This window comes from Tamandua tetradactyla, chromosome 15 (genome assembly GCF_023851605.1).
Source record: "Tamandua tetradactyla isolate mTamTet1 chromosome 15, mTamTet1.pri, whole genome shotgun sequence".
Lineage (NCBI taxonomy): Eukaryota > Metazoa > Chordata > Mammalia > Pilosa > Myrmecophagidae > Tamandua > Tamandua tetradactyla.
In genome coordinates, this window is record NC_135341.1 from 16558175 (window position 1) to 16573244 (window position 15070).

Here is a 15070-nt window from a genome sequence, read left to right on the forward strand (position 1 = left end):
AAAGGCCTGAAATATTGTCAGGAAAGCTGAAATTCTCACTAGTGACCTCACTTTTGGCATAAATCCAAAATTCTTCTTGAACTTTACTTTAAAATACTGTGATTCACAGAGGAGAATAAACTCTTATTCCTGGGGACAAGAGGGAAAGGGGTTAGATGTGGCCCAAATCTGGCTAAATTTCTTTTAAGTCTTGCTTTTTAAACTTAAAAATTCATATAGATGTTTTATTCAAGTCTATAACATTGTTTTAGTTTCTTAGCTGCTAAAAAATATCATACAATGGGTTGGTGTTTTAGTTTGTTAATGCTGCCAGAAATGCCAGAATATATCAGAAATGGATTGGCTTTTATAAAGGGGATTTATTAAGTTACAAGTTTACAGTTCTAACACCATAAAAATTTCCAAACTAAGGTGTCCAGAGAAAGATTTCTTGACTTAAGAAAAGCTGATGGCGTCAGGAACAATTCTGTCAGCTGGGAAGGCACATGGCTGGCCTCTGCTGGTCCTTTGGCTTCTGGTTTGAAACCACTTCCCATTGGGCATTTTCTTTCTGCATCTCCAAATGTCTCTGTGTCAGCTCTGAGCTTTTTCTGAATGGTCTCCTCTTAAAAAAAACTCCAGCAAACAGATTAAGACCTACCTTGAATGGATAGTGATACTATCTCCCTGGAAACAACCTAATCAAAAGGTTCCGCCCTCAGTTCAGTGGGTCACATCTCTGTGGAAACGACCTAATCAAAAGGTCCCATCTAAAAATAGGTGTGCCTCCAAAAGATTGAATTAGGAAAAAGAACATGGTTTTTCTGTGGTACAAAACAGTTTCAAACCAGCACAGCTGATTTAAATAACAGGAGTCTGACTCTTGGTTTTGAGGCTTGGAAAAGTCCCAAATCAAGGTATCAGCCAGGTGATGCTTTCTCCCTGAAGACTGTGGCATTCTGCGGCTGGCTGTGGGTGATCCTTAATCCTTAGCTTTTCTGTCACTTGGCAATGCATACGACAGCATCTTATCTTTCCTCTTCCAGATTCTGTTCACTTCCAGCTTCTGGCAGGATCCATGATCAGCTACACTTTCTTTAGCAAAGGAATCTTGTTCTCTAGTCACTTTCTGAAAGCTCTGGGAGATCTCTGTTAGAGATGCTTCTGGCCCTAGTCTCAGAGCACACCATCTGGATAGGTTGAGGATTTTCAAATCATCAGTTTCTGGTTCCTTTGTGCCTAAGACTTTAATACTCAGCTTATCCCTTTCCTCTCACATTTTACTATAAACTGCAAGGAGACATAAGGCTGTACTTTTCACACTTATCTTAGAAATCTCCAAAGTTCAATATTCAATTTCATCATTTACAAGTTTCACTTTCAATCCAACATCAGAACACAATTTTGCCAAGTTCTCTGCCACTTTATAACAAGGATAACCTTTCTTCCAACTTCTCATAGATTATTCATCGTTTCCTTCTAAGGACTCATCAAAAGTTCCTTTAACAACCATATTTCTACCAACAGTCTCTTCAATTCAGTCTAGGTTTTTTCTATCAAGTAGCTGATAATTCTTCCAGCCTCTACCCATTACCCAATTCCAGACCCCCCTTTGCCTTTCTCCAGTTGCTCTTTGCATTCTTCTTATGGCCCTTTGGTTGGGACTGCTTCCTGGTGCTCGACTCCCTTCCTCTTGGACAGCTGACACCTCTCTGTTATTTCCACCCAGACCAGGATGTTAAAGTGGAACTTTTCTACTGCTTCCCACATTGTCACCCTGGGGGCAACAAAAGGAATGGGCAGCTCTTCCATTGGGAAGGACCCTGTTGCATGAACTTTAATGCCATTTGAGGTTATCTCACCCAAGTCCTACTCTGGAGCAGAGTTGTATAGCTAAGTGTCTATTGCCTCTCCCCTCACAGTGGTTATAGAAACATGAGTGATTTTCTGGGGTACAAACAGCTTCCAACTAGTCAAGTTTCCATGTAGTTATAGTGTTTGAATAAACTGACCATACAAGTTAAATTAGATAGTGTGCTACAGAAAATACAAATTTCATACAAAATGACATCTCTTCCTTTGGTCTCATACAGAACTTGAAGTCTTAAAATAAAGTCAATATCATTCTTCTATATTTAATCTGATTTACCTTAGTCCTACCCAGATCAGTTTCATTCATATTTCTAATTGGAATCTGATCTCTTTTTCAGCATTTTTAACAGTTGCTGTATGGGGTAATGATGAGTTTCAGAGCTTGAGAACTCTAACTCTGAGTCTCAAGTTATCAGAAAGATACCCTAAGTTCCAGGGAACAACCACATTATACACAAAGAGCTCAGCATGGCATAATTTAGAAATAACAGTTACCACCCTGGAATAGATGTGACTACCGTAAGAGTTTACAATCTAGCAACTTTTACAATATGTCTTCCCCTGATAACCTATGCTATCAAATTCAATTTTCAGAGTTTGCATGTTGTAGTTGGTCCATGAAAGTAAGGCATTATAATACCTATCTTTTTGTTCCTGCCTTATTTCACTCAACATGCTGTCTTCAAAGTTCATTCATCTAGTTGCATGCCTCACAACTTCATTCCTTCTTGCAGCCATTCAATACTCCAATGTATGTATACACCACAGTTTGCCCTTCCTTGATCAGTTGATGAACCCTTAGGCCACCACCATCCACTGCAAATCATGAATACTGCCACCATAAACACCAGTGTGCAAATATCCATTCCTGTCCCTGCTTTCAGTTTCTTCCAAGTATATACCTAATAATGGGATTGCAAAATCATTTGGGAGGCCTGTACTTAGCCTCCTGTGGAACTACACACAGCCCTTCTCTACCAACAGTGAACAGATACATCTCTCTCTCCACATTTTCTCCAACACTTGTATCTTTCTATTTATTTTTAAGCAGTTTTATTCCCACTCCATGCAATCCATCCTATGTAATCATCCTTATTTTTTTCTTATCTTTTTACCCTTACATTGATGTAAACAATGATTCCCAGTAAAATGCAATCACCACCACAATCTATAGGAGGATATTTCCATTTCTTCCACAAAGAAACAAGAAGAGGAAAAAATGAATAAAATAAAATAAGAAGTAGAAACAACAGCAGCACCAGGAATCCCACAACCTTCCCTTTTATCCCCAGTTTATTGACATTTAGCTTTGGTATAATGCTTTGGTTACACTTAATAGAAGCATATTATAATTTAACTATAGACTCTGGTTTGCATTGATTGTATTTTTTCCAGATACCATCCAATTTTCAGCACCTTTCATTTTGTTCTGTCTTATGTAGAAACCTTATATTTTTACATTTAATCACCATCATTGTGCACTCTAGGTTTTGCTGAGTTATACAGTTCCAGTCTTTATCTTCTGTCTTTCCTTCTGGTGTCATACATGCCCTTAGCCTTCCTCTTTCAAACATACTTACACTCTGCTTTGTTCATTGTACTTACAATATTGTGCTACCATCAGATAGTATTGTGCTATCCATTTCTGGATCTTTACAATCAATCCTGTTGAATACTTCGTACTCCTTCAGCATCAAATGCCCAATATCTAATCTCTTTATATCATCTGATAACCTATGTTCTTAACTTTAACTCTCAAAGTTTGCTTGTCAATGTTAGTTCATATTAGTGAGACCATACCATATTTGTCCTTTTGTTTCTGGCTAATTTCACTTAACATAATGTCCTGAAGTTTCATCCACATTGTTGCATGAATCATGAATTTATTCTGACGTATCACATCTTTTTTTTCCTCTTTTTTTACCCTTACTGATAGTTGTGGAGAGCCGCCACCCGGGTCAGGCCTAGTGGACGCGCTGCAGCCTGCTCCAGAGCTCCCCCCGCCCATCGAGTGAGCCAAGATGGCGCCCACATCCTGCTTCCGCGTATGACATACACGCCCACCAACCCGATCTACCAATCACCCTCTTAGACGCGGCAACAACCTATTGGGCTTGAATTATGTATATAAGGTATTACCCGGACGAGGCGGGGGGGACGACCCACAAGGAGCCGTGCCTGACGGCCGCACAGAGGTCGCTCCCCCGCGGGATGTATTCACCCGGTCGGGGAAAGTTATAGATAATGCAAGCTTAGACCCAGTAAAGATTTGTACTTACAACTGCTGCGTATTCTGGACTCGTTTTCTACCGCCAGGACCGGTTTGTCTGCGTCTCTTTCTCTCTCCCCCTTTTCTTGTCGTACCCTCCGCCGGCCGGGGGCCCGACGTTGAGCGAGGAGACACGGACAAGTGGTGGCCCGTACGGGGAACCTCCCTTTGCATCCGTGAGCTGATGAGGACGTGCCTCCGGAGTCTGTGGTTGTCTTTCCGCGCCTGATCATCGCGGAGAGGTAAGTACTTTTTCTTTACGTGGAAACTAAGGGCCGCGGGTTTTCAGGCAGCCCCGGTGACTCGGGAGAGCTCCCCGAGTGGTTAAGAGACAGCGCCGACTGCAATCATGGGGCAGTCCGAAAGCTCACCCCTGTTAGCTCCGCTAATGACCCTCTTGAAACAGCGGGGCCTCTCAGTTAAGAAAAGTTCTCTCCTAAGGTTCCTTGATGATGTTACAGTTTTTGCCCCCTGGTTCGCCCAGACTGGGAGCCTTAGTTTGCCCTCCTGGATAAAGCTTGGCCACGACATGGACCGAGCGCGCCGGACGGGCCTATGTCTGGACCCAATCCTAGTTCCCGTTTGGGAGGCTGTTCGCGCTTGTCTTGAGGCAGAGGCTGCCACGGGCCTCGGCCCGTCCCTCGTCCTGCAGCAGGCACGGGGCGCGCTTCGGGAAACTCAATCAGTTTTGTCTGCGGATGGCTCCTGTAAAGGGGAGCCGCCAATCCGTGAATGGCCAGAGTCCAGCGATAGTTCGGACACCTCTGACTCTGAGTCGGATGATGATCAGAATGAGGGTGTGGACGAACCTCCGCTGATCGATTGGGAGAGGCCCCCTGCCTCACCCACGCAGCCCTCTGCCCCGCCAATGAGTACGCGGCGGTTTTCGGCGAGTGGTCACGGCGATCCCGCCAAAAAACCTCACCGAGGGCTCCCCCTGGTGGCCGAATCAGGCTGCACTGGCCCGCCCTTGCACAGCCCAGAGTTCCCTGGAAGCTGGGTAGGGGAGGGGCAGCCACAGCTGTATCCCCCACCTGCGTACGCAGGCCCTCGGGACTCCATCTCATTAAGCAGTGGTAAAAGGCATTTCTGGAAATGGACCCCTTCATTTACCTTTAGACCTTTCGGAGTTCTAGGCAGATACCAGCCGCTTAAATCAGAACCAGACTCAGAAATGTATCCGGTTATTATCAATCCCCAAGGTGGTAATCAGCATGAATCCTATGATTATAAAGTTCTGAGGGAATTGAGGCAAGCCGTCCATCAATATGGCCCCAATGCTCCTTTTACGTTAAATTTAGTTGAAAATCTTGCCACCCTAAACCACACGCCCGCAGATATATACCAGCTAGCCCGTGCCTGTTTGCCACCGGGTCGGTATATAGACTGGAAGGCCTGGTTTGAAGAGCTAGCTGAAGAGCAAGCCGCGAAAAACGCCGCGGTTAGACGTGGCGCCTGGAATGCGGACATGCTCCTAGGGAAAGGGCCCCACTCCCAAAATCAAACAGGGTTCCCTATAGAAGTCTATGGGCAGATCTTCCGCTGCTTCATAGGCGCCTGGAAGAAATTAACGAGCCAGGGAGAAGCTCAAGCATCTCTCAGTAACATACACCAGGGCCCCACTGAACCATTTGTCGAGTTCGTAGCTAGGATGCAAAACACAGCAGAAAGGATTTTCACCGACCCAGGGATAGCAGAAACTGTAGTCAAACAAATGATATTTGAACAATGCAACAAAGACTGCAAGGTAATCCTAGTGCAGAACAAGGGTAAAAGCCTAACCGATTGGGTTCGTTTATGCAGGGACGCTGGCAGCCCACTAACTAGTACAACTCTAGCTGCCATGCTGGCTAGCTCACTGCGAGTAAATGCAGAACAAGCTAAGAACGCAGGAGCGAGGCAGAAAGGATGTTTCCAATGTGGAAAACCAGGACACATTAAAAGAAATTGTCCTAATATGAGCCAGCTAACCCACACTCAACAGGTGGCCAAGTTCTGTGGCCGTTGCCGTAAGGGACCCCATCGCGCGGAGGACTGTAGATCAGCCTTCGATGCAAACGGCAAGCGCCTCTCTGGCCGCCCGGAGCAGGCGCCAAAAAACGGGCAGAGGGGGTCCGCCTTTCCGGTGGACCCCCTTGCTGGCAATACAATGATGCAACACCAGTCCAAGTCCGTGCCTCCCATGAGTCAGCAGGACTGGACCTCTGTGCCACCTCCACACTCATACTGACCCCATCTGAAGGAGTTCGGTTGGTAGAAACCTCCTTTAAAGGACCTCTGCCACCAGGCACTGTGGGGCTCCTGTTAGGAAGAGCGTCCACAACCCTGAAAGGATTGGCAGTTGTGCCAGGTGTTATCAACCCTAACTCCACAAATACTGTCCAGATCATGGTTCAATCTATGCGAGGCACCCTGGTTATTGAAGAGGGTGATAAAATAGCACAACTTTTACTCCTTCCCAGCTTACACGCGCTCCTTCCGAGCAAAAACAGGAGGAAAACGGAAAAGGAACAAAAATCTACCGAGGGGATTTTTGAAGGCCTTCATATGTCTTTAGAGCACCGACCCATGCTGACTATTAAAGTGCAAGGCAGGCCCCTTTTGGGCCTGCTAGATACCGGGGCTGATAGGTCAATCATAAGACAGCAAGAATGGCCCTCTGCCTGGCCAACGTGCAGGGCAGAAGAAACCCTTAACGGCATAGGTCAAGTCTCGACACCCATGTTGAGCACAACTGCTCTTCATTGGGCTGATGATGAAGGACACCAAGGCAGTTTCCAACCATATGTATTACCCCTGCCCGTATCCTTATGGGGGAGAGACGTCCTTACCCAAATGGACGTCACCTTAATTAGTAACTGCTCCCCAACCTCAAAACATCTGTTGAAAGGGATGGGATACGTCCCTGGCAAGGGTTTAGGAGCCTCACTACAAGGGCGCACAGTGCCTGTACAAACTGTGTCCAACCCCGACAAACGAGGTCTGGGTTTTTCCTAGGGGCCACTGAGGGGAATTTCCCACTCACGCCTATACGATTGCGGTGGAAAACCGAAACTCCAGTTTGGGTGCCTCAGTGGCCCCTACCAAAGGAAAAACTCTCAGCACTACACCATCTCGTCACAGAGCAATTAGAAAAAGGTCACATTATCCCTTCCACATCACCTTGGAACACCCCTGTGTTTGTTATAAAGAAGAAATCGGGCAAATGGAGATTGTTACAAGATTTGAGAGCCATCAACAACTGCATAGAGTCCTTAGGGCCTGTTCAAATGGGGTTGCCCCTCCTTTCAGCCCTGCCAAAACACTGGCCCATTTTTATACTAGATCTCAAAGACTGTTTCTTTTCCATTCCCCTTCACCCCGAAGACACTAAAAGGTTTGCCTTTACCGTGCCCTCTATTAACCAAGAGGAGCCCTGTCTACGTTTCGAGTGGACAGTTTTACCTCAAGGCATGATTAATAGCCCCACTATGTGCCAGCTGTACGTTACCACAACGCTGGCTAGCACTCGACAGCAGTTCCCACAAGTAAAAATTATCCATTATATGGACGACATTCTACTAGCCTATAAAGACATGGAACTTCTTAAAACAGCTCTCTCACACCTAGTCCTGACGCTTAAAAAGGCATGCCTAGAAGTAGCCCCGGAGAAGATTCAAATAGCAGAAGTCAGCACATTCCTGGGAGCAAAGATTATGCCTAGTCAAGTCTCCCCCCAAAAAATGACCCTCAGACTAGATGGCATACGCACCCTCAATGATCTACAGAAACTTGTGGGAGACACCAATTGGGTTCGTCCGTATCTAAAAATACCCAACGCGAGCCTGATGCCTCTATTCGATTTACTAAAAGGAAATCCAGACATAAATTCATCCCGGTGCCTCTCTCCGGAGGCGAGACAAGCACTCGGTCAGGTAGAACAAGCGCTCAGTAGCACTGCTTTAACAAGAATAGACCCCCAAAAACCTCTTGAAGCTTGTCTGCTGCCAACCATACTACAGCCCACAGCAGTGTTATGGCAACAAGGGCCATTACTTTGGATCCATCCTGGAATCTCCCCAAAGAAAAGTTTAGAGCATTACCCTACGGCACTCGCAGATTTAGCATTGGAAGCAATCAAAAGGGCTGTGCAGCATTTTGGCCAACAACCTAAAGATCTCAGGGTACCTTACACCGCCCAACAACTTGAGGTGCTTACTAGGTGCATAGATCAATGGGCCATTCTTCGATGTACCTTCCAAGGAAATATTAACAACCAGTTCCCAAAAGATCCCCTCTTACAATTTTATCACCCGGCACCCGGTAATTTTTCCCAAAGTAACCTCGCCCAAGCCCCTGGTAGGCGCAATCACCGTGTATACGGATGGTTCAAGCACTGGTGCAGGAGCATACTGGGTAGAAGGGCGTACCCCAAAAACAGTACTCTTTCAGCCACAGAGGCCTCAATGGGTTGAATTACAAGTCGTCATCGCAATCCTAAAAGAGTTTGACGACCCCCTGAATATTATATCCGACTCCAATTATGTCGTGAATTCTGTGGCGGTCTTAGAAACGGTAGGCATGATAAAATATTCCTCCCCAGTAAGACCGTTCTTTATCGAGCTTCAGGAAACTATACATGCCCGACAGTGTCCCTTTTACATAACCCACATTAGAGCTCATACAGGCTTGCCAGGCCCTATGGCACAGGGAAATAACATAGTAGATATGGCCACGCGACAGCCACACATTTTCCCAGCGCTGACACCCTATCAGCAAGCTCAAGAGTTTCACGCTAAGTTTCACATCAATGCAGGCACTCTAGCCAAGCGATTCAACATACTGCGCGCAGCTGCTAGAGATATAGTCAGAGCCTGCCAAAATTGCACAGAGTCAAGAGTGCTTCCTTCAATCGGAGTCAACCCTAGAGGCCTCATTCCGGGAGACATCTGGCAAATGGATGTCACTCACCATTCAGAGTATGGTAAGGTCAAATATCTACATGTGTCAATAGACACATGCTCTCAAGTTATGTTTGCCTCCGCTGAAACAGGAGAAAAGGTCCATCAAGTTATTGCTCACTGCCTTGCCGCCTGGGCGGCATGGGGCAAGCCAAAAATATTGAAAACAGATAACGGACCTGCTTATACCAGTAAAACCTTTCAAAAATTTTGTGAAACTATGGAAGTGCAGTTAAAGCATGGTATCCCTTACAATCCCTAAGGGCAAGGTATCATAGAGAGAGCACACAGATCTCTCAAAGAATTGCTTAAAAAACAAAAGGAAGGAATAGGCCACGGCCTATCCCCAAAAGCCCAACTGTCAGTAGCCTTGTTTACATATAATTTCTTAAATGAAAACTCACAAGGAATGACACCTGCCCTCCAGCATACCACTCCAAACCCATCACATAGAGGTTTGGTCCGATGGAAAGATGTCCTGTCAGGACTGTGGCAAGGCCCTGACCCGGTGCTCAGCTGGGCCAGAGGCTCTGTTTGTGTCTTTCCCCAGGAACCAGGACGCCAGCCGGTGTGGATTCCGGAGAGACTGGTGAGGACCGTGACACCGCCCGGGGGCGCCGAGAAACTGCTGCCCGACAAGTCAGCAAGTTTTCGACCTGAACCATCAGGCCCGGTCTCCAGCCCTACTGATGATGGCGACGACCGAAAAGATGACAACAACAGTGCAAGTGACCCTCCGACCGAGTAGAAGAGAAACTAGCTTTAACCCCACTTTTCCCACTACGAGCTACTGTGGGACCAAGTCACCTCATGGTTCTCTTGGCCCAGGTTGACCACTTGGATTCTTTTAGCAGTGGGACTCTTAGTAACTCTGCTCATTGTTAAATGTTTGTTAGAACGCTTGTTCCAGACGCAGCAACAGCTACGCGTCACCACTATGTTGGCTATGTCACTTGCCCCTGATGCCCCTGGCGACACCCGCACCGTAGCCCTGTCCTCCCCCCCACTGCGTGGCCCGTCACGGCCACTCAAGGCGGGACGCTCGAAAGTAAGGTCTGCCGCAAAGCCCATGGCTGTATCCCAGGTATAAGTGGCGGCACCAGAAGTCATAATTTTGGTCGAAAGAGGGTCTCTAGGCAAAGTCGCGGTCCTGGCCAGACTAGACTTAAGCCATTGCACAGAGACACCTACGACACTCTCGACTCTGGTTGCCGCTCTCCTGCCCCCCTCATAACCCGGTTGCGAGGCGAAGCACTGCAGGGAGGGTCACGTGGTTTCCGGTTCACGGGCCCTCCGGTCTCTATATGAGGAGGCATTCTGGTTGGTGCCTAGCAAGCCTAGTCCAGACTCCCCAAAGCACCAAAACATGTAGTGGGCCGTTCCGGCCCACGGGAGCTCACTCATCAATGGAGACACCGGGTCAAAATAAGTAAAAAAGGGGGAGATGTGGAGAGCCGCCACCCGGGTCAGGCCTAGTGGACGCGCTGCAGCCTGCTCCAGAGCTCCCCCCGCCCATCGAGTGAGCCAAGATGGCGCCCACATCCTGCTTCCGCGTATGACATACACGCCCACCAACCCGATCTACCAATCACCCTCTTAGACGCGGCAACAACCTATTGGGCTTGAATTATGTATATAAGGTATTACCCGGACGAGGCGGGGGGGACGACCCACAAGGAGCCGTGCCTGACGGCCGCACAGAGGTCGCTCCCCCGCGGGATGTATTCACCCGGTCGGGGAAAGTTATAGATAATGCAAGCTTAGACCCAGTAAAGATTTGTACTTACAACTGCTGCGTATTCTGGACTCGTTTTCTACCGCCAGGACCGGTTTGTCTGCGTCTCTTTCTCTCTCCCCCTTTTCTTGTCGTACCCTCCGCCGGCCGGGGGCCCGACGTTGAGCGAGGAGACACGGACAGATAGTCTTCATTTCTAGACTCATCTCCAAACATATGTCTCCTGTCTTATTTGCCTGTAATCCTCCCTTTAGTATTTCTTGTACAGTAGGTCTCTTGTTCACAACTCTTTCAGTGTCTGTTTGAAAATACTTTAAACTCTCCTTAATTTTTGCAGGATATTTCTAGCATATATAGAATTCTTGGATGGCAGTTTTTCTCTTTCAGTATCTGAAATATATCATACCACTGCCTTCTTACCTCCATGATTTCTACTGAGAAATCTGCACATAGTCTTATCAAGCTTCCCATGTATGCTATGGATTGCTTTTCTCTTGCTTCTTTCAGTATTCTCTTTTTGTATCTTTTTTTTTGGCTTGGGCAGGCACCAGGAATCAAACCTAGGTTTCCAGCATGGCAGGTGAGAACTCTGCCACTGCACCACCATTGCTCGCCCTCTCTCTTTGTCTTTGACATTTGACAATCTGATTAGTAAGTGTCTTGGAGTAGGTCTATTCAGATATATTCTCTTTAGCATACATTGAACTTTTGGATCTGTAATTTTATGTCTTTCATAAGAGATTGGAAATGTTCAGTGATTATTTCTTCCACTAGTTTTTCTACCCCTTTTCCCTTCTCTTCTTCTGGGACACTTTTAACACATATATTCATGTGCTTCATGTTGTCATTCAATTCCCTGAGACCCTGTTCATATTTTTCCTTTCTTTTCCCTATCTGTCCTTTTATGTGTAGGACTTCAGATGTCCTATCTTCTAGATCACTAATCCTTTCTTCTGGCTCTTTCAAATCTGCTGCTGTAATTCTCTATTGTGTTTTTCATCTCTTCTATTGTGCCTTTCATTCCCATAAATTCTGCCATTTGTTTTTCCAAGCTTTCGAATTCCTCTTTGAGTTCCTATTTATATGTCTTCTTTATATCCTTCATCTCTTTTGCCATATCTTCCCTCAATTCATTTATTTGATTTTTGAACTGATTTAGCATGTTGTTTTGAATATCTGTAATTTGTTGTTTCAACTCCTGTATCTCGTTCAAAGTGGCAGTTTGTTCCTTTGACTGGGCCATGTCTTTGTTTTTCCTAGTATGACCCATAATTTTTTGCTGGTGTCTAGGCATCTAATTTCTTTGATTAGTTTATTTTGGAGGTCATTTTCACTATTTACCTATGGTTTTCTTGTTGGTTGGCTTTCTTCTTTATCTGTTTTTTTTTGGAGTTAAGTTTAACTTACTCTAAACTTCTAGCATAGCTTCTGTGTAACTGATTAGAATTTTTCAGCTCTTTATCTTCTGGTTCTTTTCTTGCCTATATGGAACCTTTTTTTGAGAGGATCTCCCCAGATAGGCTGAACCCCAATCAGATTTTCCCAGACAAAGGCAGGCTCAGGTCTCAGGAGGAGGGTGTAATCAGTATCAAGTTTCCTTGAGAATGAGACCCAGAAGGTTTTCTGACTTTCCTGCAGAGCCTCTACACTCTGTGCTTTTCCAATCCTGACCAGAAGGTGGCATTTGTCAGCCCATAGCTCCCCACCAGCGTCAAGTGGTCTGGAAGGTATCTAATTTTCAACCTTCCACAGGTATGGCTGAGACAGAGGCTGAGGTGGAAGGCAAGCTTAAACTTTGTTAGATTCCCAGCCCCTGTGGTCTGCATTCTCTGAAAAAAGGGCCACCACTTGAACTGAGCATCACCCCCATTTTCTTGGGGAAGAAACACTGTAAGAAATTATCACCTTCACATGTTTTGTTACTTTGTCTCTCAGACCTATCTTAACTTTGTCCTTGCCGGGGTCAGTACTGACAAGTGAAAATGTCTGAGGCTTTCTCTAATGAGCTACAAAATATTAAAAAAAATATTTTTTTAAAATATTTTTAAAAAAAGAAAAAGCAAAAAGAGGAAAAAAATTTCTTTTCAGGGCCAGTTTCCCCTACTCTCAAGTGTCTCCAGTCAAGAACTGGAGTTGGTTCTATGTGTTCCTTTTCTTGGGGCACAATTTTCCAGTATTCTGAGCTTGGCTGACTCCAAAAGCCTTCTTTAAATAAAAAAAAATTTCTTCATTAGCCCTGTCTCCTCTCTTCCAGGAAAGACCTCAGGTTTACTTTCCTGCTTTCCTTGGGTTTATTTGTGCTTGGAACTTGTACTCAGCAGTCCAATTGTGTTAATTAAAACTGCAATTGGAACTTGGTTGTGCTACCTTCCCTGCTCCTAGTAAAAACTGCTTCTTTTTCCCTTGGGAAAATGTCACCAATGGAAGCTACCACATGAGTGAGGGATGAAGCTTTTCTTATAGCTCTGTGTTATGATCTCAGCCCTTCCACCCTTTCCAGACAGGTGTACAATGTGTAGCCTGTCACTGATGTCACCCAAACAGCTGTTCCAGACAGTTCCTGGCTATTTACTAGCTGCTCTAGAGGACCAACTAAATTTCACACCTCATTATGCTGCCATCTTGCCCTGCCTGTTTTATCAGTTCTTAAAAGTGGTGTATTGAGGTCTCCTAACACTAATATAGATTCAACTATTTATATGCCAGAGATTTCCTTGAGTGCTAGAAGCTAACAAAAACAAACAAACCATCACAATAAACACTTTCACAGTCTTTGTAAATAGGCTCTCTGTTGACTGGTGTTCTCCTTCAGAGCTAAACTCTCCTGCCAAGACAATCAACCTGAGGCAAAAGTTCAGTGTCCTCTATCTTTTTTGGGCATGAATCATGTCCTGGCCTTAGGTATTCTCCTGTTGGGGATTTGTGATTGTTCCCTCTTCTTTGAAATAGAATCTCCCCATCTGAGGTGTTCTTTGGCAATTCTTTACCCCAGGCCACTTTGATTTGGTTGGTTTTTACACCTATGTAGCTATCTGCAAGCTGCTTCTGCATGCAGGGCAAGTTTTGGGATGGCAACCCAGAGGTGAGTGTCCTGGTTCAGACTTCCAGGCTGTCCCCAAATAGATTTGCACAGACATATATTCACCCCAGTATGCATGTAGGTGTTGCTCACTCCCACTCTGGAAAGAGGTTGGGGGACCACACTGAGCTTGCAGGCCAACTACTACCCCCTGAGCTTAGAGGGGCAAAGGGAGGGGGAGCAGAGGTGCCACAACATTTTCCCACCATTTTAAAGTTGCATTTTCTTGACTCAGTTAAGACAATTAAACAATTGTCAACTAAACAATGCTTTGCTTGTTTTACAGAACTCTGAGGAAGATAGCCTGCCAGTATGTGCTATTTGTTCAAAGATCATATGAAAGAACAGAACCCTAGAATGTCTCACAGCTTTATTTTGGTCCAATAACATATTTTAATTAAAGTATGCTTAAATTACTTACCAGTTAACTGGCTCAACATTCTCCTCCAAAAACACTGAGTAAATTTTTGAGCTTTCCAAAAAAAAAAAAAAAAAAGCATCATATTTACCCCATATTCTAATGCTCCTTACATGCCCAAGAGCATTCCATTTGAAAAATACCAGGCCTAAGGCAATAAAGGAAACTCACTGAATTATAAATCTGTTCCTTGAACAATGTTAAACATTATCCCTGTATTCCCTATATAAACACCCCTCAGAATTAGTTTTGGATGTGAGCATTCTTGAATTGAACATTAAACAAATATCTGTTGAGCTGAAACAGACGTTCTACAGCTGGATTCCTTTTCTCTCCCTTCCCCCTTCCAGTGTTTTTCTCTGAGGAAAGTATGATTCCTAAAACTAAGAACCATTAGGGGTTAGGCAAGAGATGACTTTAGATCAATTTGGCCCTGGCCTACATGTGTTGAGTGCAGAGAAATGATGGGCCAGACCCTGTGACAAGAGTCTGTGCACACTTCAATTAACAAAATGCATACATTCAGGCCCTTGGGAGAGTACAGCCCAATCAAGCTTTGTAGAGTATAGATGTATGTGGGCATCAAAATGTGTCCCTGGATCTGCATCATCAGCATCACCTGGGAACATATAAGAAATGCAAATTCTCAGGAAACCTGTGTTTTTACCAGTTTCCAGGTGATTCAGGTGCACACTCATGATTGAGAACCATTGAGCTAAACCAAGAAGGCCTGTATTGAGATAGAGTTGTTAGAAATATAATTAGCTCTTTACAGTGC

General features: G+C 45.2%; 1 protein-coding gene across 1 annotated transcript; it reads left to right on the forward strand.

The window, feature by feature from the left end:
- Positions 1-4469: 4469 nt before the first annotated feature.
- LOC143657824 (endogenous retrovirus group K member 10 Gag polyprotein-like) lies at positions 4470-6350 on the forward strand. The gene has a single exon (XM_077130346.1). The coding sequence runs from the start codon at positions 4470-4472 to the stop codon at positions 6348-6350; it is 1881 nt and encodes a 626-aa protein (XP_076986461.1).
- Positions 6351-15070: the final 8720 nt, after the last annotated feature.